At 42.8% G+C, this 24,903-nt stretch overlaps 1 protein-coding gene across 3 annotated transcripts; it reads left to right on the top strand.

The window, feature by feature from the left end:
- Positions 1 to 524: 524 nt before the first annotated feature.
- On the top strand, positions 525 to 12,319 carry KLF6 (KLF transcription factor 6). Of its 3 annotated transcripts, none has more exons than XM_069648023.1 (4): positions 525 to 912; positions 3,705 to 4,281; positions 8,961 to 9,084; positions 9,775 to 12,319. In XM_069648023.1, the coding sequence occupies exons 1-4, from the start codon at positions 811 to 813 to the stop codon at positions 9,824 to 9,826; spliced, it is 855 nt and encodes a 284-aa protein (XP_069504124.1). In that variant the 5' UTR covers positions 525 to 810; the 3' UTR covers positions 9,827 to 12,319. The 3 variants fall into 3 exon arrangements, with proteins under 3 accessions (XP_069504124.1, XP_069504125.1, XP_069504127.1); XM_069648024.1 differs by lacking the exon at positions 525 to 912 and adding an exon at positions 2,138 to 2,235; XM_069648026.1 differs by lacking the exon at positions 525 to 912 and adding an exon at positions 3,050 to 3,073.
- The last annotated feature ends 12,584 nt before the right edge of the window (positions 12,320 to 24,903 follow it).

Genomic DNA, 24,903 nt, shown 5'->3' with positions numbered 1-24,903 from the left:
GCTTATCCACACTTAGTACCCGTGCACTGCCACAGGAGACGTCAATTACAGCCTAATATTTAAAATCATCCAGCATATCCGTGCCTCCAATTTTTCTGAATACTTTTAAGAACTAGGCAGCAAAGCCCTGACCGCGCAGAAAGCGCTGGCCGCCTGTTGAGGGGAGACGCAACGCCATTCGCGTTTTCCCCGAAAACACCGCGCTCCGGACTCTACCCCTCCCGGGGAAAGACGGCTTCCCTTCCCGCAGAGCAGCAGCTCTGCCATCACACAACCGCTCACCACAGTTTCACAACACCGACTGCCGAACGCCAGCAATGCCTTATATACGATGCTAAAAATAGCCGTCCAGCTCTTACCAATCGTGTCTGTCTACATTTCGAATCTGCCCTATCCCCGGCACTCTTACTCAAGGTGTCGTCACGCCAGAACTCCTGTAAATGACTGGGACGCTCCGATTGGACGTGGCTGACATCATAGGAGCACGGCCCCAGTGCTACTCCGGCGATTGGCAGAGGCTCGCGAGCCAGGCAAATGTGGTCACGCGGGGGAGGCTTGCCTTGAACGTTTGAATAGGGAAGTTTTGCAGAGGTTTACATTTGCAGGCAGTTCAGTGTTTGCAAATATTGTAGACTCGCTGCAGGTTCTCTTGGTTACAGGAGGATTCCGTCTTTCTGACCTTGTTTTAATTTGCTGTGCAATGACATTTGCATGATCCTCGTCTTCTCCAGTCCACGAAGGATTGATTTTCTTTGGCATATTATATATATACCATATATAAAACACATTTTGGACTTTTTTTAATTGACGATGGATGTTCTACCAATGTGCAGCATCTTCCAGGAGCTTCAGATTGTACACGACACTGGGTACTTCTCCGCTTTACCATCTCTTGAAGAATACTGGCAACAGGTAAATGGAAGTTTCTTTTCATGGCATTGCACGCGGAGATGATACAGTTGCCAGAGTGTCAGTGTCACCCTTGATTGGAACTGTTGCTGGTCAAGAGGATACCCGGCATGTGTGTGGTGGCATGTGCAAGCTGATGGCCGTCGCTGTTTGGGCTAGTTTGTGCAGTCGGATGAGGGTTTTGCAGCAGAGGTACAGGAGGCTCCTGAAAATGTGCTGTCACGGATACCTTTGCCAAGTGGCAAGAATGACAGGGGCATGCAAAGAAGTGCCAAGCGGTGCTGTCCATGGGCTCGTTGCTGCTTCTGCCACCAGTGGTAAACTTCACGCTTGTCTGGGATCCAAGCTACGCAGCTGGGGCTTGTCATTTGAGTTATCTTCAGCCAAGCTTTTCTTTTTTTTTTTTACTTCCATTTTGGTAGTGAGTACAAATGACATGATACTGCCTCCTCACTTCTGAGTATCGGCAGGATATTGTGGGGTGCCAGTGCTGTGTCATTTGAGACCTCACGTTTTCTATTTTTAAAGTCTTTTCTTGCTTTGTTATTATATAAAATAAGCAGGTTAGCCCAATGAAAAGACAAGTCACCCAATGAACGAAACACGATATGAGATACAGTGTTGCCAACTACGCGTTTAATTGTATGCCATGCGCGCTGTATCCTATATGTTTCGCCTACATGAAAGATGGAAAATATGTTTTTTTTGTTTGGATACATAAGAATCTCGTCGCCAGTGAATAATCTGACGTGAAATGTCATGGTTTGTGAATTGCTTGCTGTTGCTGACCAGCAGGCACTGATTAGGTCCCAGCGCCGCGGGGTGGGGGGGTCGGGGGGGGCAACTGTCTCTCCCCCAGGTGACCGGATTGTCAAAATGTAATTGGATTTTCCATTGTCTTGGCATATTGATTTCAAGGCGGAGGGTTTAGGAGGGGAGGGGTGTCTTTGCACACACAGGGCTGTTTCCTGTTAACAAACTGAATTAACACGATCAGGCGATTGTTTGTCGCAAAGGACAGAGACGCTTGGAGGGGGTACGAAATGCAAAGTGTTAACATCGCCGCATGCCTAATCACTCTCTCTCTCTGCAACTCTCTCTCTTGCCAAAGAGACAGCCCCCTGGTACGTGATTGCAATTGATCCAAGCTATTTCCTTCAAGGCATTGGGCGCCTGGCACGGTGCCAGCCTTGGCTCCCATCAGCCCTTAGGCTGATCCAAAACTCTCACGGTGCTTCTTTCTGGCCTTTCGGACTAATCTGCATAATGGAGTGGATGGAATGTATTTCGGCTCTGGGCTGCGCACAGGCATCATGTAGATGGCAGGTTAATTCAACGGCGCCCCTGTAAACGCTGATCGCTTCTCCGTGTGCTAAAATTTCTTCTGCACTGAGCTCGCGATATGCGCGAGGAATACGAGCCGAGCAATAGCTCCCTGCGCAGCGCAGACAGCCCGAGAAATATGCGTGGCACGTCGATGGGCATTGCCTGCGAGCTACGAGGGCTTGCTGGTGTTTGATCTTGACTAAAATAAGGCACTGGCAGATAGGGCATTTGGCTTGGAAATGTGGCATCCAGGGTCGATTTCATGCCAAGGCTGCATGTAAGCCGCGAGGCCTGTGTGAAGGTGTGCTCACATTTATTTCTCAATGGAACGCCTTGCAAAGCCCCCTGTTAGACGTATTGTGTTAATCTGCTGAATGGCAATGCAGTTCCGGTCATTGGGTAACTTGTAGGGTAAATCAGGAGCTGGTACCGTGGCACTCACTTTCAAACCGAATACTTACTTATAGCTGACGGTATGAGTTTTAAAGGAAGTCTCTTTTGGCAGAGGGCGAAGTAAGCAGGCGGGGTGAGTCATACTGTTGTGAGATAGGCCTGTAGATATAGTCCCTATTCATTGTGGTAGCCTCAGCAGGAAGTTCCCCCTTTTTTTGTTGCATCCTTTACAAAATCACACTGCTTTTCTGAAACTTCCTTTTCCTGTGGGGATGTGACCGAAGTTCTGCCTTGTTGCTCTGGCTACCTGCAGAGGAGCTGGAGCTGTGCGCTGCATGCCAGTGCACTTGGATGGGGCCTTCTTAGAAAGTCTAGTCGCTTGTGTTCTCACACACAGGAAATGGGTGGTTATCAGACGTTCCATTGATGACTCTGAATGCAGACGGTCAGCTCCCAGCGACCGTACAAGAATGTGGCTTTGTGTGTCTCCAAGACATGTCCCTGTTTTTAAATTAACTGTCTGTTAGACCACAGTGCATGCAATGTGGTCACTGTTTGTGCTTTGTGTCTCAGACGTTCATTTAATCCATCTGTAACACCCATTATATTAGAGTTGCGGGGCTGGGGAGGGAGAATACTGGAATCTGAACAACCATACATTTAGTCCAAATAACAATTTTCACTAGTGTTAATACAAGAATACTCCATTCTCCAATACAATATGTTGCCCTAAACATACTGCAATTCACACATTGATTTACCACAGTGAAGGCCCAAACTTCTACAATTGCACAAGTCTACCATTACAGTGTTTATATGCACCCGCTCTGTTGATGCCCAATGGCCCCAACTTTTCGGGTGAAGTTGGTTATGTGTTCCAAATGGTGATCAGTTCTCACAATTCGATAGCCGAATGCCACATTTTTCGATACACCCAGTCGTTAAGCCTGCACGTTTCAGATGCAGTGTATTTTACCAGGGGTGCCTTCAAACCTGCCCCCTTACCGACAACCCACTTGGAAGATGTTGTATGCTTATTTCTTCTGTTTTTTTTTCTTCTTTCGTTTCTTCTTCAGACATGCTTGGAGTTGGAGCGCTACCTTCAGAGTGAGCCTTGCTACGTGGCAGCGTCCGAGTTCAAATTTGAAAGGGAAGAGGATCTCTGGACCAAATTGATACTGGCTTGTGAGAAAAAGGAGGAGTGTGAGATAAAGAGTGAACACATTGAACAAGAGGACATCCATGACAGCTTAAGCTTCGAGACCAGCAGTCTGCACTCTGACGCAGGCAGCGAGTCATCAGACGGCTCAGAAGAACTCTCACCAACCATCACTTCATTTACCTCTGATCCAATAAGTGATGCTTTGGCCAATTCAGGAAATGTATGTTCTTCGGTCGCTTCCACCCCACCATCATCCCCAGAACTGGGAAAAGAACCTTGTTCTCTACTGTGGAATAGTGGGTCTGGCGAACTGCACTCCCCAGAGCAAACTCTCCCTGAATCTGTTGGAATGACTGAGGACAAAAGCAGTCCACTCAATGGAGACAATTCACCAGAGGGCAGGAGGCGTGTCCATAGATGCCATTTTAATGGTTGTAGGAAAGTTTACACCAAAAGTTCACACTTGAAAGCACACCAGCGCACCCATACAGGTCAGTATTTCATGCTTTAAAAGTATATAATTGGGGGGACCCTAACATCATATTGTGCAACCGTTGGGGGAGAGCCCAGAGCTTGACGAAGAAGTAATCGTGCCAGGAGTTAACCATATTGTAAACTCATCACTTCCTCATTCCTTTCTGAGTGGAGTTAAACCCTTGAGACCAAAGGCCTCCTCTGGGCTCACCATAGATGACTGGTAATAAGTTATAATTGCATAATGATCCACAGTATGCCCCAGAGCGTAAAAAAAATATATTAACAGCATATGTATTTTCCTATGCTAACTCGACCAGTAGATATCCAGATCGTTTGTGTTTATATATGTTGCAGAAAGGATCCCATGCTTTGCTAACATATTTTGTTGCCAGTGCATTTACTTTCCTCAAGTTTTACACACATCGTATTTTAATAGTGTTTACATTTTTTGTTATTTGTGAAATATGTAGACGTCAACCACTGGCCTAATTTTGTGACATTCCTATTTGTGAGTGTTGGTATTCGCCAAGTCACAGCTATATAAGCCATGTCTAACCTACATTGCTTTGCTTAGCATCCACATTCTCATTATTGGTGCTGCATTTAGGTGACCCACTTGGAGAAGACATAGTTTATTTTTGCTAGCATTTTACACACTCTTCTAAAACCAGGATATGAAGTGATGACACAGTTCAAAACACCCATCTTGGTTGTCTTCCTGGGAGGATAGTTCCGTGGTATATTGCCTCATTATTGATATTGCTAATCATGTCTTGTATTGTTCATATGGGAAGGGACAGGAAGTTGCTTTAGATATCCAGAAATATAATAGGCATAACATTTCAGGGTTTGTCAAGGGCTTCTCATCAAAAGGTCTTCAGCCAAGGCAGTTTTCCAACTGCCCCCACCCCGAATTCCCTACACAATTATTTCATGCCTGACTTTTCGTTCTCTTTACAGATCAGAAGTTGTATGTAAACGTCTTATATGCATGTTTCGTATCCATTTTAATGAACACATTTTTAAGTGCAGGGATCCTTTTTTTTTGTTTAACTGGTAACTTAAAACCTCCCAAAATGACCCCACAGAGACGTCATGTTTTTCTATGAAATCGCCCACTCCCCAAAAATCTCAAGGAGAGGCAATTGCAAAGTAATCCGACATGAGGACATGTTTAAGGTGTGTGACAGCACATATATTTATGTCCTGATTTGGATTAAGATTAGGAGTAGTCAATTCATCAATACAGATGTGTTGGGCCACTCTGTATTCCATATATTTTATATATTTTGTTGAGTGCTCCCAGGTATAGTCCTTTTAGATTTAAGATTAGAATAAGCCAGTATGGACTAACTTTTCTGGTACTCCCTCAATACAGAACATCACTGCGAGGATCGTCTTGGGTCATGTGAAAGATAAGTCTTGGAATATATGACACATAAAGCCTTACCCTGATTCTGGTCTTTACAGACTGTCTCAAAGGGACTGTTTCCATGACAATGTCTGATATTAGCCCACCCTCTCAAACAACCAAATAATGTTCTGATTTTATTTAAAAAAATATTAAGTCATTTGTTCCAATCCACCTGACACACAGGTTTGTCCACTCTGTTGGGAGTGGGTGGTTTCGAACATAGTATTACAAATCATATAATTCATATCTTATGTAGATTTTAGGAAAATGCTTAAATCTTGGCAGCTTCACCCATGCCCTTTGAAATTTCATTAGACTAAGGGTTCAGCCAATCATTCACTGGTGGTTCTTATTATATGCATTATGTATGTGTTTGAGCAAAGTGCAACAATTATTTGCCTGTTGTACTCGTTCTCACTCCCATCCCACCCTCCACCAAGGGAGCAAGCATGCTAGCAATTTCTGGAGGCATGGGAGGTATTCTTTGACAACAGAATTGCAAATGACGCTCTTAAATTGAGTTCCAGGTTTCCAGATTCACTCTGTGTTTCATGAGTTAAGTTCCTTCCGCTCTGCACCCTCACCGCTCTGCACCCTCAATGAACATTGTACCAATTAAGGAGCCTTTTAGGACTAGTTTGCCACCTACATACACGGTATTAACGTTTTGATTACTTTTGCTTGTGGTGTCTAATTTTTAATCCAATAAACTGTTGTTCACAATGGGAAGACCAACACATACTTTTCATTCACTAGATGGGCCCGACCCTGATCCTGTTTTAATCCTTATTAGGAAATGTAGCTGCAATCATTATTTATTGTTGCTCAAATACAATGTTTTAAAAACCAATATTTTAATAGTGCCCTTTTGAGAGGAGTTTAAATACTTAGGAATTATGTATTTGGGGTGTTTTTGTAGCCAAGCCTAGCCCCAAAGTACTGCAGATGACCGGGCATCACAGTCCAATGGTGTTTACATTGGGGAAGAGGAGTACTGTAGAACGTTACCAAGGTGACAGCACATTTCCTCAAGAATGCAAGCAACATTTGGAGGCAATAGTGTGAGTGGATGGAGTGAGTTTTCAGGTATGTGCAGTGGAAGTGTGCTTACCATCTATTAAATTAGTTCAATGTTCTTTTATACTGTTAACAGATCCATAATCCCAATGATATTAGGCATTCCAAAGTCATAGTGACCTGCTGTGGACAACCCAACACTTCTTCAGGGGCATTGAAGCATGCGGCATTACCTCTTAGTAACATGTGGCATGTTTGTTAAGATTTACACAGGGCTCCAAATAAGATTTTGAAATGGGTGTATTTTCCTCAGGATTTGAAAATGGGGAGTACAATGATTTCTGGAGGGTAAAAAAGGATTTCTGATTCCCAACGGTGAATAAAAACAATCTATATTTGAACTCTACATCATATCTGATACATTCTCCTTTTCACATAACAATTTAAGCAAACAAATGTATGCATTTTTCATCATTAGATTAGGATGTCTGGGGGTACTAATCTTCCTTCATGTGTCACTGCTCTCCCCTGGTACAACTGATCATGACCTGTCTGAAGCCTGTGTATGGAATCGGGGATCAGGCTACTATAAGTCTGCTTCCTTTTTGCTTTTTGGGAAAGTTTGCCTGTTTTTAGGGAGCAAAGCTGGCTGCTGCAGCACTTGTGTGGGACCGGTTCTCCTAAATGGAATATGGGCATCCTGCTCTTATCAAATGGTGATAGGTTGACCTCGTGGTTCAGTATTGCATATCCCTACTCCACAGAACGCTTCTTTTGGCATCTGCCTAGTGCATGCACATGATTCTCATGGCCATGGGATCTTTTGCCCAATGGGTTCTGCTGCCTATCACCATTTATACAAACTGGTTCTGTCTCCATGTTATGTTATCTATATTTGTAGAGCGCATGGTCGCCCAGGGGCATCATGGCGCTAAAGAGGAGAGCCGCTCACGAAGGGGAGGGCCAGAAAGAGTTCTAGAATGCTAGGCATTGTAGGCAAACCATGAGGCCCAGAATGACACACTTCCCAAGACTTGTGTTGTGTGTCCTTGAGCACTTATGTAGCTATTAAGGATGAAGAGGATACGTAATGTACAACTTTGGGGCACTCGACTTTAATCTTCAGAAACTGGAATTGATTGCTCTAGTGAGACTGTTACAATCAATACAATTGATCAAGTGATACATAATATGGCTGTAAATTGCAAGAAGGTATTCATGCTTTTGGAAGAATATTGCATATGCCTATACCACTACATACATTTCCATGTCCTTCAAATTAGCAGATAGCTGTAGCATTTCTCCAGCATTTGGTACTATTGCAACAACTCGCACAGCCATCTTAGACTGTGTTTGACGGATAACCTTTTGTTTAACAGTCATATTCTTTTGACACATTTGATATAAGCTTACAGTATGTTGACTTAAAACGAATCTTTATTTAATGTGGCTGATAATGGAAATTCATTATGTATGGAAAATTAAGCATGACATCCTTTGTAAGTCATAGTAAGGAATCAAATATACACAAGTTCAGGCAGATTTGAAAGTCCTACCTGTTTACCTTTGGATATGCCTCACCAGGGTTTACAATATCCACTAGCCCTGTTGCATCTGTGAGGAGCTTTTATGAATGGCGAAATCAAACTTGCTGGAGAGTATGAGGATGCTTTTTACTTTACATTTACTGTAAACAAACTCTGTTTGCAATAAATGGCAAATACAAGTTTCACTGTGTATGGCTGTCCTTAAGCGGCAGCATTGCACCAAATATGAAGTGTCTTTATGGTGGCATGCACCATTTTATAGAGAAAAATGGTTAATATTTTGTCACCAGTAATGGGGGAGTGCATGTCTCTTAGGTTGAGTATGTAAACTAAGGAACTCAGCCGGGAGATCTGGTGGATTTTTAAAGAATTTGTGAGGCCTGCTCACCCCGAGATTTGTGAGAGAGAAGGTATAACAATATACTCAAATGATCACACACACCAGAGTCACTTAAAGGAAACGTTTACCACTCAACGGTATGGTTTTGCACACTGCAAATACGTTTCAACCTTCATATAGGGAGATAAAATTAGAAAGCTTTCTAGCAGTTTCTAAGAGTTTCAAACACAATCGACATCTGCCTTCTATGATTAAAATAGTAATATAAACAGACTCCATGATGGGCCTTCTGTTTTATGAACGTATGAACTGTCATTTTCTAGTATGTAGAGCTGATGGATGGTCCTTTTTAAACACCTGTGATCTTCTTTGCAGGGGAAAAGCCTTATAGATGTTCATGGGAAGGTTGTCAATGGCGTTTTGCAAGGAGTGATGAGTTAACAAGACACTTCAGAAAACACACTGGTGCCAAACCATTTAAGTGCACTCACTGTGACAGGTAAGTGTGCAAAACTGTCTGCTACAACTATTTAAAACCCATATCTCCCTGTTCACAGGGTGGAGATTTTCAGAAAATAAGGGTCAATCTGTTTGATCTGGGAATGGCACTCAAAATATTAATTTGCAAATGTTAATCAGAGTTTTACATGTTTTGTCTATTCCAAATAGTTAATGCTGTGCATAAATATCATTTTTGTAATTGGGTGTTTGTGTGTCTCTCCGCTCATTTATTTAATATATATATATAAAGACACACACACATAATGTGGCATTAAGTACAATGATGCATAAAAGAATAAAACCATGTTGACTTCTTGAACTACTAGTAGAAACAGGAAATGCCCATATATGCACAGCCTTTCCACTTTTTTTTTCTCCAAAATTAGAACTGTTATATTTATTTCATTGTGCTTCTTGAGGGAGCTAGGTGTTTCGACCAGACACACAACTGCAGTGTTCAGAGCAATCCTACAGCAGGTCTCTCAAGAGAAGGATATTGAATGAGGAACTGACTGGTTGATGTTGGGTAATATATGATACATAGACCAGGGAGATGACAAGACAAATGCAGTAGAGGTAGTGACACAGATGTGAGGGTGGGGGAGTGACATGATATGAGAAGTGTTCGGTCAGTAAACAAAACACTCTAAGTAAAAATAGTACTAACATGTCACTTTTTCTGTTTCAGGTGTTTTTCCAGGTCCGACCATCTTGCCCTTCACATGAAAAGACACCTCTGAATGGGTCAGCAGGTGAATCATGTGGGCTAAGCAGCTTCAAGGTGGCACTGCCTTGTGAGGAGGGATGCGTGTTCCAGCCAAAGCATGCCAATTTGCACCCTACCCAGTGGCCTTCAGGACCTTTCTTCTTTGAAGGTCTTCGGAGGGCTAACGAATCATGGAAGAAGCGGCATAGCAGCAGTGGTGCGTGATGTCTGGGGCTTCCTGGACTCGTACCCTAGTGGTACCTAACCTTCTGAGTGGCTCCGAAGCCTATGCCGTGAGCATGTGCACTGAGAATGTCAATGACTGGGTGACTGTATGAGAATGAGGATCTATTGATGACTGTATGCTGAGGAACAGAGTTCTTAGTACGAGCAAGAGGTGAACGCGTGGCCTGAATGTTTGTATGGAAGGACAAACGTCAAGATGGGACAACCACCGATCAATTCCTGAGGGGAGTACCCCGATAGAAGAACAGAGAAAACAAAAGGTCGGGACCCTTGAGTGGAGATGGCCCCTTTTCCTGTGTGAGAGGAGCTTTTGGTGTCTGGTGCAGCTATTAAACGTGCAATGTGTCAAGTAGCTTGTTTTACATGCTACAAAGCTCATTTGTAATCCATTGTATAAGCTGTCTATTTACAAATATAACACACCTATAACTTTTCATTATAATAGAAAGGTATTGCATGGTTCTGGGGAACTATACGCTTTCCATACTTTAAGCAAGACCGCGGTTTTGATACAAGTTCAAGAGCAGCTACAATACAATTGGTCTGATGTTACACTATGATGTCCGGGACATGGATCATTTTCTGTTGGGTGGATAAAACCACTATTGCTTAAAACTGATTTTTCTCATGCAGCTAATTTCTCTTATTTATGCCTTGAGGACTAATTTCTGGTTTTCTAGCAGTTTAATGCACTGTTGTCCTTAAATAATGGTGCCTTATGCAAGTGGCCTTCTCTTGTGGAGGGTCTTATACAGGGGTATAGGCGATGCAAGCTTTATTAAGGCTCCTTTGTCACCTGGAAGGGTACTGTGTCAAACGTGCAAGAAAAATACTTCCTTTTATGGTCCTCGACTCTTTTAAGAGGTAACACATAACACGCAAGAACTTTGAGTCACTCCTTGACTGAAGTGGTTACTTCTGACAGTTGTCTGTCACTTTAGCAGTACAATGCATAATGTTCTCGTTGTATGCCTTGACTACTCTTCCACCCCATGGGTTTTTTTTACATTGACCTCGCACACTGATTTGATACTTACATGTTGCACTTAATTTGTAAAAATAAAAAAATGTATATGTAGATAACAGGTACAGAATATTGTATTTTCTTTTAATGCGCACATACTTCACAGCACACCGTTTTCCATATTCTTATACTTGATATCCATCATGGGTACAATCCATAGTATTACGTGGGCAGCAATGGTTTTGATGTATGTCGTCAGACTGCAACCTCTTACTGCCACCATACACGGAAGCATTCTGGTTTTTGGGAAAGCGATCTAGCTAGACCAAGAATAAAATAACTGGAGGCATATATCTAGGGAACCAATGTCGACTAGCCTTATCACAGTGTTGTTATCAAGCTTTAGAAAGAGGACGGGAGTATATATTTTTATAATTATATATTTTATTTAAGGGGGGGGGCTGGGATACGCCTTTTAGTTTGGACCTGGGCACACATACACATGCAAACATCTCGTTTTGCTATTGAGGCTTAGTTTGCATCTTTTCAATGCTCGGATCATTTGCTGGCTCTGAGACGTTGTAGCTGCAGAATGGCATGATGTTGAAATGCCCACACAGGTACAATTCCCTCAGAGCGTGTAGCTAAAACAGGCTACAGCATGGGCATAACACATGTAAAGCACTGCTTTTACTACTTGAGGAATATCCGTGAAATAGGTTGGTTATTTCGTTGTAATCAAAGTACACTTGACCCAGTTTCTGAAAACTGCTTGCGAACATACAGGTTTTGCAGAGGTAAACCTGTTGTGCAAGCTTTCACGCAACTCTGGAAAGCTCTTCATTACGCGGTGCAGTATAACCAGTGTTTCAAAATTCATTCCCCCACCCCCCTGTTTGCAATGCCTACCTAATCTCGAGAGAGTAAACACAAACAAAACGTGCACTGGCTTGTTTCATTTGTGGAAATGCCTTTGGGCTTGTCTGGGCGGGGTGGAGTTGTGTACTGTGTGAGAAAATGCCTGTAACTTTCTTCATGAGCTAGCACACTCTGTCCAGGTGATAACCGAGCCTCAGCCAAGCTGGGAAACATAAAGCGTTTGCTTTACATTTTAAAAAGGATAAGAAAAAATGTTTCTATTGTTGAAAGTTCTTCTTTTGTTTGGAAGCACCCTGTTATCTGAAGAATCTCTTTGTAAGATTTTTGTAAAAAAAAATTGTTTTTCAAGATTTTATTTGAAATTGTTTTTGCAAGATTGTTATATTTCTGTATGAATGTATTTTTTATTGGAATAACATAAAACAAAAATTCTTAGCATCTTTGTGGCTTGGTTTATTTTCAAGGGGAAGGGAGGAGTTGGATGTCCTTTCTCCACTTTCAGCAAAACTTGAGCTATGAAGCATTTACATAATGTGTACAGCAGGTGGGCCAGCATGCATACAAGTAAAGTGCACATTCACAAAGGCACAAATAGATGAATAGATGAACAGAAGCCTATGCTATACGAAATGGCGACAACTTTGTTGATGTGAATAGAAAAGTTCACAATGAAATCCTGGTTTGCAAACACATTCCAATGCATGATGCACCAGTCCAGCTTAATCCAATAAAGGATCGGCATGCATGCCTTATTTTAGTGTGGTTAGGCGAGAGCGTAACCTTTAAGGACTTTTAAAATATTTGTTTTTGCCAAATCAGCATTTGAATATAGTATTTGGCAAATAAAGTATCTGCATAAAGTATAGACCAGTAAGTATTACAAAGAACAATTACTATTGTATAAACATGTGTAGTGAACAATGAAACAATTTAATAAATCCCTCTCATATCCATTTCGCTATGGGACTATATACGGTTTCAACTCCACAATTAAAACCTTCAAAGTATGGCGTAAATTGTTCCTGCATCCTCATTTGCAGTTTGGGATCAAATAAACCTTTACATGTTAAACATCACAGGCTTTCCCTTTAGGAATGACCTCGTTATTGAAGAAACCCACCTCCTTACTTCTTGAAGTGATGGTGTTGGTGGATCTGATGGTTACAAGTCCATGGTGAAACCTGCCTTAAGGATCAAGGCCCACTCATGTACATGATAGGCGCTATGTGACATGGCAGTAAGAAAAACAATTTGTTTGACATGTCTCTGAACACATTGCGTGATTGTGTGAGTGAGTTGGAGTGGTCAGGTTTGCCACAAGGAAGACTTGATGCTAAAGTAATTAACTCAGTTAAGATTGAAAGTACTGCTTTAGAGATGAAAAGTGACACTGGTCATTGCACAAGTTGACTCATAAAAACCTCCACTTAATGGACTAGATCAGAATCACCTAATTGAATTGTCCTGTTAGTTGGCGGGGGCAGGGGGAACTTTGCAAACAAAGAGCAAGGAAGTATTCTTTGTTCAGCTTGTACACTTAAGAGGCAAACACTTGCGTACCTTATTTTAGTGATAACATGTGGCCGAAATATAGATATGTTAATTTGTCTTCCATGGCACTGTATGTGAATTGCACATCTACAGACTGTTTCAAATACTATTCACGGGCCAATTTGCCAAGCAAATCATACAGAATGTAAAAAACCTCATTCCGCCTCCTTGCCAGAAGTCTCCCATCACCCCTTGCATGTCTTTATTGGGAAGATGCTACTAGCTCCATACAGAGCACGACCTCAAACATACATTCACCCCCAACCACTGAAATCGGTATGATTGCTACATCCATGCCCATTGGTCCAAAATGGACAGCATCTTTGACACTCCTACTCCATACTGTTCCCATCTCCTGCAGTATGGCTTCTGCTTTCAAAAGATAGAAATCCTGACCTTCAATGTCCATGCACCCATCAGGCTAGACTTCTTATGTGGTGCTAGGCGGTCCCTAGCAATGTGTCACCCTAGGCGCAGGCTGCCGATGCAAATCCAGCTGTGCCACCTACCTTTAAACAAAACCACCCGACTTTCCGCAACACATGGCATTTGGATGTCAAGGTATACCGGATATTTTCTGCAGAATAAGACTAGTTTGAAAAACCACATGGGATTGTTAATCTATTTCTGTCCATTCCACACATTTCCGATACTCTGATATTCTAATAACTATAACTATGGACATGTTGTCCTTCTCCATGCCTTCAACTGGAAATCTTCAATTTGTTTATCACTCACCACGAATGTAATCATGCCTGTGCTGATCTTTCATGTTTGGCCACCTAAACATCGACTGCCTGTAATAAAATCACATTCACATTTTATTTAACGTTGTATTCTCAATAGATAATTGAAACCAAAGCACATTTCTTCCGTTTTAAAAGATAAACCACTGCACACAAGGGAAAGTATGGAACCAAACATAAGATTGAAAAAATCAGCCCTGTGTACACTCTGTGGAAATCTACTACAACATCCAGGTAAATAAGGATTCAAAGAAATATAGAGGGGGCATCAGAATTGCCTCTATCCTGGTCAAAGTGTATTGGAGTGGCAAATAATCTTCTACCTGTACAAAGCAGGAAATGGAGGCTAAATGTGTTAAAGGCAGGCTCGTCTATGTTCAATCTGTAAATCACCTTTAGAACAATAGAAACATTGTGGAGGCCGCTTATCCAGTTATCAATTGGAAAAAAGGCTGGGGCTTTCCTTAGTGATGGTTTCAATTCTTCCTAATAATCATCAGGTTCTCCCCTGGGTGTGTCTAATCCTCAAGCTCTTGCTGCATGCAGAATGAACGTTCAGAAATGAATTGTACTTCCGCGGTCCAGGGCTAGATTTACATTTGCTACCAGAAAGGTTGTGTTCTAATGTATGCCCATGTCACGTGGGCCAGCATACCCTGCTGGTGTGAGCATCCCAAGCGAACAGGGGAAGCCACAACGTCATACCTTACATCCAGGTAGGCAAGAGCAAGCCATTACTAGGCCAGGAAGTCCCTTTTATTCCACAAGCACGTTCAGTTTCCAAGATACATTCGGATCCTGTTTGTATTTTTGCCTCTAAACTATAGCGTTTTTAATGAGCTACAATTCTACTTCCAAGCAAATGTGCAATTTTAGACCCCTCTTCAAAATGTTTAGCACTATGTCTGCATGTCTACCACATGCGATTCTCTTTCTGTTCAGGGTTTGTAAGCATGTGGGACATCGTTTTCAAACAAAGCTAGTTACAATTCTAGTAAATAGTTTTAACTGTTGAATGTCCTCATCACATAAACCCTGTCACAATAATGTATCTGAACAAAGTAGGCACACGACTATAGTGGAATGAACACAATTTGCTTTCAAAAATCTGAAACTTATCACCATTTTTCAACAAATGTATCACAAATTGATACTTCACCCATTGACAGTGTGGAGTTCTGCGTGTCTGATTTGTGCAGAGGTGGGGGTAGTGAACCTACCACTAATGGTCTGTAGAACCTGCCTTCTCCCTCCATAAACTGTGACTCGAGATACTCTAAAGAGACAATATTGTTTTCTCCATCACAATTGTCCCAATGCTTTTGTCTTAACAATGGGCTCAGCTGTTTGACATCCGTTCATGATCCTGCCCAATCGGCTCCTTTTCTGTTTATAAAGCTCACAACTGTTCTGCACCTTACCATCTTCTGGTGGCTGATCCTCCTTTGTGATATCTGATCATTCAGAGGCCGGATTGCAATTTATGTAAAAAAAAAAAACGTGCAAAAGGCACCTAGCTGTCTACCCTCTGTTTTCCCCCTATCACCTCTTCGGCATGCCGGGAGAGAGCATCAAAAACATCGGAAAATGCGTCCTATTGTTTAGGAACAGAGATAAGCAGCAGATCTCTGAACTTTGATCACCACATACTTAAAAATGCCTGGACTGCTACTTGTTTTGCTCTGTCAGCTGCAGTGTCTCTTTTCTCATGCTGTGGTAGCTGTGAGACAGGGCTGTCAACATAGAGGCCATGTTGAGGCCCAAATAGCCAATTCCTACATGCCAAATGGGAATGTTGAGCTGTCATCCAAGGGAGAAATGCAAGAGAAGTAAACAACAACCGGAGTGGGGGGTTCTTGAAAGAACGAGCAGAAGTGGAGGAGTCGGGATAGAGTTTTAGGAGGAGAGAGATGGGAGGAAAACTGCTTTGAGATTTCAAGATAGTTAGATATTACAAAGGAGTTGAGGATGATGTATGCATAGCCTAGAGATGATTGGGGAAAGATGAAAGATTCAGATGAATGAGGGACCTAGGTTGGATTTGAAAAATGGGATCAAGAAAAGTTCACACATTTGAGAACAAAGAGGGATGAGAAATGGAAGAGTTGAAGGGTAGGGGGCAACTGAGTGCTGAAGAATTTAAGCCGAAGGCTGCGTTAGGTGGGGTATTTAGCAAAGGACGTCATAAGTGATGCAGAGTAAAAAAAGAAGAGGCAATGAGACATGTTTAAAAAGGAGGCTCATAGAAGGGATCCTTGTCAGGGTTAATAACACATTTTTGAAGGATTCCATGGTCCTTCAAAGTTTAATTTGTGTGTGGCTAAACTAGTTGACTTGCGGAAATCTCTCGTTTTTTAAAATTGTGAATGTAACCAGCAATAGTTGCGCATTATAAATGTGTTTAGCATAGGTACTGCAAAAGTACAATTACATTTGCATTCGTGCACACTGGTGCACCCTATTGGTACCACTTTTATTTCGGTGCATACTGGTCAAAGAAAAATGTTTATCTTCCAGCCTGACCTTCCCTCCATCGGCTCAATTAGCAAGAACCTTACAGTTTCTGGTGCAAATGAAGGGATGCCCAGTGGATCCTCTTAATTTGTGCCAGAAATACTGTTCACTATTCATCAAGGGCATCCAAAGGTGCAACATGTACATACCACCGTCAGATACTCTACATCCACCCTGTGCCTAATGGTGCAAGGGTAATTTCTACGCATTCAAAGGATATCCCAAAGTCAGAAATGGCATGCTCTCTAAAATGGGCATAAGCAAGCATTTCCTTGTGCCTCTTTGAAATGCATCAGAGTGATTTCTGAGCCTTTCATGCATTTTTATTTAAAGTTAGACATTGGTGGTATGAACTGCAGCCACCCCGCTTGCATTCATATTCCTCATGCTGGTATGCACATGTTTTTTTGTTTTCCTTGTTTAACATTTCACAGTGACCCATCATTTATGTTTGTGCAGCAAGGCAAATGCACACCAGTGTTAGGAGCACCCACACTAATTATATGCAGGGGGCTAGCTAATGCATAATGTGTGCAGGCTACAGCCCCAAAGAAATGTTTAGGGTACCTTTGGGAATACGGTGACCTGAGCCTTTCTTGGAATCAAGCAAATAGAAAAGGTGCATACTCAACACTTGTGTTTACTTGCCCAATTCTTTCAGAATCATGGCCAGTCTGTTTCCTTCTCCCCGATAAGCCAGGCTTCTCAGTACCCATTGGTCCTTCTTCTAACCAGCTATTTCGTATGTTGACCAAACCATAAAGGCCAATTAGTCAAAACTGCCATACTATTGTTTTACTGACTTTTTCCTGGCCTATCCCATATGCCAATCCTGATCCACACTCTACTGATCATGCCCTATGCAGTGGCTCCTTAGTCATCTGGGTAGAGCTGGAAAGCTGTCCTTATCTCAAGAACTCTACCTTACTAATGACTATATCTCACGAGTGCCTTCCCTTATTGACAGGAGGTCAAGTATTCTAATGCAGCAAACCTTTGGTGTAAATTTGGTTAAGTGCTTTGACACATGTGCCAACGTGTGCATTGTTTCTAAACCTGAGTAGGCTGATCTGCATTGTTTAAAAGCAGAGATGAGGAGCAGTTTTCCAAAATTGTACACATCTTGCTAGAAGCAATGTTGCCTCAAAGTACATTCATTGTTATTGTCATACACTGATCTGTCCATCTCTCTTCCACTTAGTCCCTCTCTCTATATCTATGTAGGTGAGAGCGCAGGTGCACAGGTGTGCATTTGCTGTAGCCACCCCAGCTGTTGCCGATAGTTTTGTGACTGGGGTGTGGAGCTGTGTTTTTTGTTTTGTTTGTAAAGCAGCTATTCCAAGAAAAGGGAAATGATTTGATTGTACTAACATTGTAAACTGTCTCTTTTAAAAAATTACAACATTCATTTCTAATGATCTCTTCCAATATATGTATAAATATATATTATATGGTAGATCGGGATTCCAAGATGGCCAGTCTGTTATGCTTCTGCACTCTTGAAATATGCTTATAAGAAAGGGAAAGGGGGCACTTAAGACCAGTGAGGGCCCAAGTCTGCTTTGTAAGAATGACCACAGATCTGTATATTTGACAAATATGTCTGTGATGAAAAGGATGCATGCTTGAATTACTAAATACACGATTGCACATTGGGCTTTCTGATCATTTCACTGTTGACAGCACTCACCCTAACATTAAAATGCGTGTTAACTTGGAGCCATATATACCAATTTGGACTGGAGGATAGAATGACTGTGACATCAGTTGCTCCATTGGGATCCACAGGCCCCCAAGCTGTGCCGCTTGCTCTGTTCCTAATGCACAGACACTCCGAGAGAAACATATAGAATAGGATGGCAACTGCTACAGCAAAACACAAGGAACTGTTCACGATTCTCTTCCCTGTCAACCTTTTTTTCCTAAATTAAACTATTTTGCAATAGAGTATAAAGTGTAGCGTTCGTAATACTTGCACCAACAGGAGCTGAAGAGTGATTGAACTGAACTGCGATAAGCGGCTTCACCAAAACCATTAAGATCTCTATTTGAGGGCTATGCAGAGTATTTCGGCCTAAAGTGCTGAAACAGCTGCTGCCTACTGAACACATTGATTCAAAATGCAGAACAACTGTAGCTACTCGGCGAGCGTTCCCCGGCGCCGCTCATTTATGCAAGTTCTTACCCGCCTTGGTAGACCTGCCGAATTCCAGCAACGCTGCAGAGATGAATAGGAATGCAAATGGCCGCTGGCGTCTACCAAACCTAACGTCGTAAATGCCTGGCGCTGTCAAAAGGAAAAGCAGCCACGAGTTACCGCTTTCAGAAGCTAAACACGATGGCTCACCTTATAACAAAACCCGCTATGCTTAAAAAGGCGCCCCTTATCCCCTACTTATAACTCGAAATGGTTCACATTATGTAGATGGGAAAAGATGATCTCGCCTCGGAGGGATCTGTTTTTACAATGCAGTTCACAAAAATGCAAGTTCGAAACCCTAATTAAGCATTTAGTATTCTAGCCACGGAGAAGCTGTATGCGTGAGATATTTGTGGAATGCCATAGCAACCACTGTGGCCTATAGCTTTTCCACCGATGTAGGGAAACACAGTGAAATATGGAACTGACTGGGACTGGGCTCTCTGCAGGACGGCATCTCTGGGATCTTAACCGTCAGAACTATTATGCAATTGATTTTTGGCATGCAAATGAATTCCTGCGTTAAGGGGGTGCATGGATTCTATGCTAGGAAATCCGTAGGATGCGGTGCGTGGGTTTTGTTGTTTACATAGGGCCGACCGAAAGCAATCCGGGAGCCACGACTGGAAGTCCAAACATCAGGGCATATCAATGTTGTCTGCGCATAGACAAATCATATCTTCAAGGCGTTTGAATGTGTTTACTATAGCGAATCTCAATTCATGTAGGTTTGTTTACCTACGCAACGCTATCGTGTGTATGTGCAATCAAGTCTGTCACATTTGTAAGTATACATGTAACAAGGTATGTTTTACAATGTCAGCTGCAATGTAATGCATGCCATTAATAGTCCAGTTTACCACTTGGAGTCCTCTTATGTGCCCCGTATCTGTAACAATAGGCAGCGAAACAAAATCACAATTACTACACAGTCTATTGAAGGGCAGAGTCTGATATAAGAACAACAATCGCACTGCATTTCTAATGCCACATGCAGTTCTGCTGAAAATCGGGCTGCACGATTCCTTATCGTCCATTCTCCGAACCATTTCCCCGCTGTCATTTATGATCTTAATATATGTTCATTACACTGTCTTCTGGTGCATATATAATGTATGTCCTTGCATGCCTGGCAGGGTTTTGTGCAAAAATCCCACTACCCTGACGAGGTAAAGGGTCAAAATAATCAATACCACAGGGCAGTAATGTCAATGGAAGGCAATATCCAGTGAGGTGGGGTGCACATTATACATGCTTCGTGACCTCTGGAGCATTGATCTTGGACAAGAAATAACATTTTTCGAGAATGATTCCCTCAAGACTGCACACAAACATCATCAAGTTCTTCTTGGCCATACGAAAAAGCAATATTTACATCTTCCATGACCACTGCACGAAAGGAGAGAATTGCAGACATTAAAGTTAAAATAGGCCAGGGTTCGACAATCTCAAGTTGTTTAAGCATATACACCTACAGCGTGGCTGCCTTTTGTGTGTGTGTGTGTGTGTGAAGAGATGGGATGGAGCAGCAGAAGTGAGATGGAAGGGAGGGAAGGGGAAAGACGTGAGAGGTCAAGAGGAAGAGAGGAGTAGAGTTTGAGGAAGAGGGAGGCAAGTAAGAGAATGACACAGAACGAAGATGTGAGAGAAGAGGAGCTAGAGAGAGAGCGGGGGAGGGGGGAATTAGGAGCTGAAGGTGGCACACAGAGCTAAACAAAGAGCAAAAAGTCAAAGGAAAAGGTGCTCCGAGTGGTAAGGAGAAGAACTGGAGAAAGAGGCAGAAAGTAATCCTTTTCTCTGTGCAATAATACAGCACTTCAAGAAAAAGCATCCCCATGCAGTGAGTAGGAAGACAGAGTAACTTCAAAAAGAAAATGTCTTTTTGAAGTCCGAGGGCTGCACCCACCCCATGGCATGGAAGTCTCCAGGCTGGAGACCTCCATTATATGGGGTGGGAGGAGCCCATTTGCACAGAAATAGTTTATTTTTGAAGTCACGGTTCTGTACTTTAACAGAAAACATTTCTTTATGTAGTCAGAGTTACTTCAAAAAGAAACCATTTCTTTTTGAAGTAATAGGGCTCCCCGCCACCTCATGACATGGAGGCCTCAAGATCCTCTGCAGATGATAGCAACAAGCTTTCCTGGATCCTGCAGAGAACTGAAGACCTCTGTCCCTGGACCAACAGATTTAAGGTAACATAATATATTTTCTTTAAATGTGTGTGCGTGCATGTAAATGTGTCTGTATATATGTATTTAATTTAATGTGCATGAATGTGTGAGTGTATGATGTATGGGTGGCTGCCTCGGTGTGCCTGTGTGAGTGTATGGTGTGTATCAGTTTGATAACACGGCACACTCCAGCCAGGGATTTCTTCCACTGACACTAAAGGTGGCGCACATTAAAAACGTTTATTTTTATATGATTCCTGGGTTCTTGGTTTGAGTAGGTCCCAACCCGTCTCACACCCACCTTCACAAATACTCTGTGTCGCAATGGACCATGAACCAGGGTGGTGTGTAACCACGAAATATTTATTTATTTATAGAATTCGATGCAAAATCAGAGCCAAACAAAATTAGGGCAGCATCCACCATAGGGCGGCAATACAAATGCAAAACCTTATAACACAGTTAATTCAACTTCCTAACCTAATCTTCATAAACCTTTAATGGAAAACAGAAGCAAAATCGTTTTTATTTTAATAATGACAGATGGCACACAGGTTATGGACTCCCCCTGCAACACTTTCCAAACACCTGCTGACTAAATTCTTTGTGGAAGGAAAGCAGTGGCAAGAGTCAGAAAGAAGAGAGACAAATCAGATTTAAGATTCAGCCCACCACCCCAGAATAGGAGGCCAGAAACGAAAATGAAAACCCTCAATAGGAGCAAAAAGGCATACTCGGATTTTACTTGTTACTTATAGATCAGTTACAGTTGCGGAAGGATAGCTAGAACAGAACTTTGTGTGGCTGTACTTAAGAGACAAGGAAGCTTACGACTACTGAGCAGGCCACCAAAGCAATGTGAACACAGGTGAGAAAATTGTTTTTGGGAGGAAAACAATGCACAAGAAAACACAAGAAAACACACGCGGCAGAATTGCAATTTCTTATTTTATGGGCTTTAAAATGATGGCCATTAATATGGCCATTAGGATTTTTATAAAGAGGTGATACAATGAACAGACGTACAGGAACCTAGCTCCATGAGGGGGTAGAAGGCGGCGCCGCATAGTATTATCTCAACCAGTACAGGAGATTAAATGGTGAAGAAGTAAACAAAGTAGGAGTCTTGTGTAAGGAAAAGACCTGGAATAGTGTTAGAAACGCATTTTATTTCTCTTCTTTTCATGTCTTTTAGAGGGAGGTCCAGTGGGGGACATGACAGGGGTGAGACTCTGGGTGAGATAAGGGAAGGGGGAATAAGGGAATGTAGGCAGGCAGGATCTATGTCTTAATGTTCAGGTGTCACGTTTGGTTTAATGTTGCATGATCTATGGTGCGTATGTCAAACTGCGTTATATGTCAAGTGGCCACTGTTTTGTTTTATTTTGGTTTCAATATGACAAAATGTGGTAATTGAAGGTCTAAGAAAAAGTATTTCGGGAAGAGTATTCCTATACATTTGTTGAAAAGCTCTTGGTTCTCAAGGGATTGATTGAAATTGGCTTTATATTGTCCATACTTGCTTGCACACTTCAAAGGTTATAATCAAGGCACAATGGGGTAGAAATGCCCCTTATGCATATATGCCAGAGTTTACTGGTGTACAGTGAAAAAAGACATACCACGAACAGTGGCATACAAAAATGAAAGGGGAAGGTATGCCCCAGGTATGGCCTGAAGGTGGGTCATTTGATAAATCAGTGCTAAACATGGTAGCAACATACTTATCCATCAAATACAAAGGAAAACAACTCCAAAACAGAGAAGTGTTAGATTTGTGGAGATTATTCGAAGAGATACCCCCGTGCAAAAATAAGAGCCAAACTTCATTGCCCCAGGTGATAAGCAACCATGAGACAGGGGAGGAGAATAAGGAACAGGGAGCAGAGCCTAAGAAGATATACCCACTGCTGACGAAATCTGCAGAGAGATATAGTGACCCCATGTATGTACCAAAGCCATGTACAGCGCCCAATTCATCAACAACAGCCCCTCCCCCTTAAAATCCAAAAGGGATGTTTGGATAGATGTGCACGTTCCAGTAAATATAGAACAACTAACACAGGACCTAGAGACACGATTAACAATGACACAAGCAAAACTAACACAGCTCAGAGGGATATGTGAACAGAGCACACCCGTACAGAGCGGCGAGCAGACCCCGTCATCCCAGACGTCTGAAGCCCCAGTAAACATATTGGTAGATAACTGGAAAAAGGGGGAGATCCTATTCCGCATTAATAATGCCCCCACTAGAATAATCCAAGTAGAGCAAGGAGAGGAGCAGATGAGTACGGGACAGGCGAGCATGGCATCAGACGGGGAGGAAGAATACTGGAGTGATGTAGATGAAGACGAGGAGGGGGATGGAACAGGTGAAGTGTCACTGCTCAGAGGATCAGCACCCGGTGAACAAGGGGAAGAGGAAGGGTGGCATCAAGGGAGATCACAAAATAGAATGGGAAGGGTGGTGGTAGCACAAAAAATGGAAGTAAAGGTGAGTGCAGGAAAAGGGAAAAGCAAGTGTCAGATGCCATTGATACATAAGGGAGCAGGGAGGACACATTATGTCCTGTGGGCACAAATGGATAAAGCCAATCTACTGAAAACATTGCCTCCACTTTCAGGGGGGGGCAAATAAATGGTTATACGCATTTGAGAAAAATACCGCCGGGTCCCCCTAGCAATAGGTGACGTTAAAAGATTGTTGGTATATGCAGTGTACGATCAGGCTAACAGGGTGTGGGCGAAAGCAGGGGTCACACTGGACTGTGACTGCCATGATGGAGCATCATTTAACACTGTGAGGGCCCATGTATGGGATGCACTAAGGAGCACATTCCCAGACACTCCCGATTTGCTGTTGGTAATGCAGTGCACCATGGGGGAGGACGAGGATGCTGCAATTTACATTCTTCGGGTGCAGGATATGTGGCGAGCGGAGACAGGCACGGCTTGGGATGAATCCACCTCCCTATTTTACTTCATAATTAAGACAGGCCTCCCAAAGGAAGTACAGAAGGCACTTGATAAAACTGCAGGGATAGATGCCAAAGGTTGGCCAGAAATACAGGGCATCATAGTACACCACTGTAGGAGGATCAAAGAAAGGGAAAAGGAGATAGTGCAGAAAAGGTTGGCAGACGAAGCAAAGTTAGTGCAAACGAAGTTGGAGAAGGTCTCAGAAGTAGCTGCTGCCATCCCCACAGAATGGCAGGGAGAGAGGGAGGAGAGGCCAATAGCAATACAGGCACAAATGGCAGCAAATTGGGCAGCAAACAGACAGGAGAAATGGGCCGGCGATGAGCAGTACGCAAGGCCACAATGGCAAGGAAGGGCCTGAAGAGGAAGAAGAGGTGGGTACAGAGGGGCATGAGGGGGGTATGGAGGCCAAGGGCCTAGAGGAGGAGTGCAAGGAGTGTGCTGGAACTGTGGTAGATGGAGCCATTTCTCAAGAGAATGCTGCAGCCTCCCTATGGCACCTTATCAAAATGAACAACAGTATGGCCACCCCCACCCAGGTAGCCCCTATGGCCTGCCTATGGATGGATATAGATGTGAAGAACAAATAGATCCCTGGTATGCATATGAACAAAGAGCAGCCCCTTAGGACACACAGCAATACCCACCACCACAGAGTCACATGACACCTGCACACGGCAACCCATTTGCCACCACAGGAAATGGCTCTCTGGCACCATTCAGAGGGACAGCAATGGTGGGAGACAATGCTTTCTACAACAATGAGACAATGAGACATCCAGCATAGGACAGCCCACAGAGAGCACTTGCATGTCCAGTACTATAGACGACCCTTCGCACAGACGAGGAACCAGT

This window comes from Ambystoma mexicanum, chromosome 2q (assembly GCF_040938575.1).
Source record: "Ambystoma mexicanum isolate Mex_15411 chromosome 2q, UKY_AmexF1_1, whole genome shotgun sequence".
Taxonomy (NCBI): domain Eukaryota; kingdom Metazoa; phylum Chordata; class Amphibia; order Caudata; family Ambystomatidae; genus Ambystoma; species Ambystoma mexicanum.
This window is presented reverse-complemented; position numbering and strand designations above follow the sequence as displayed.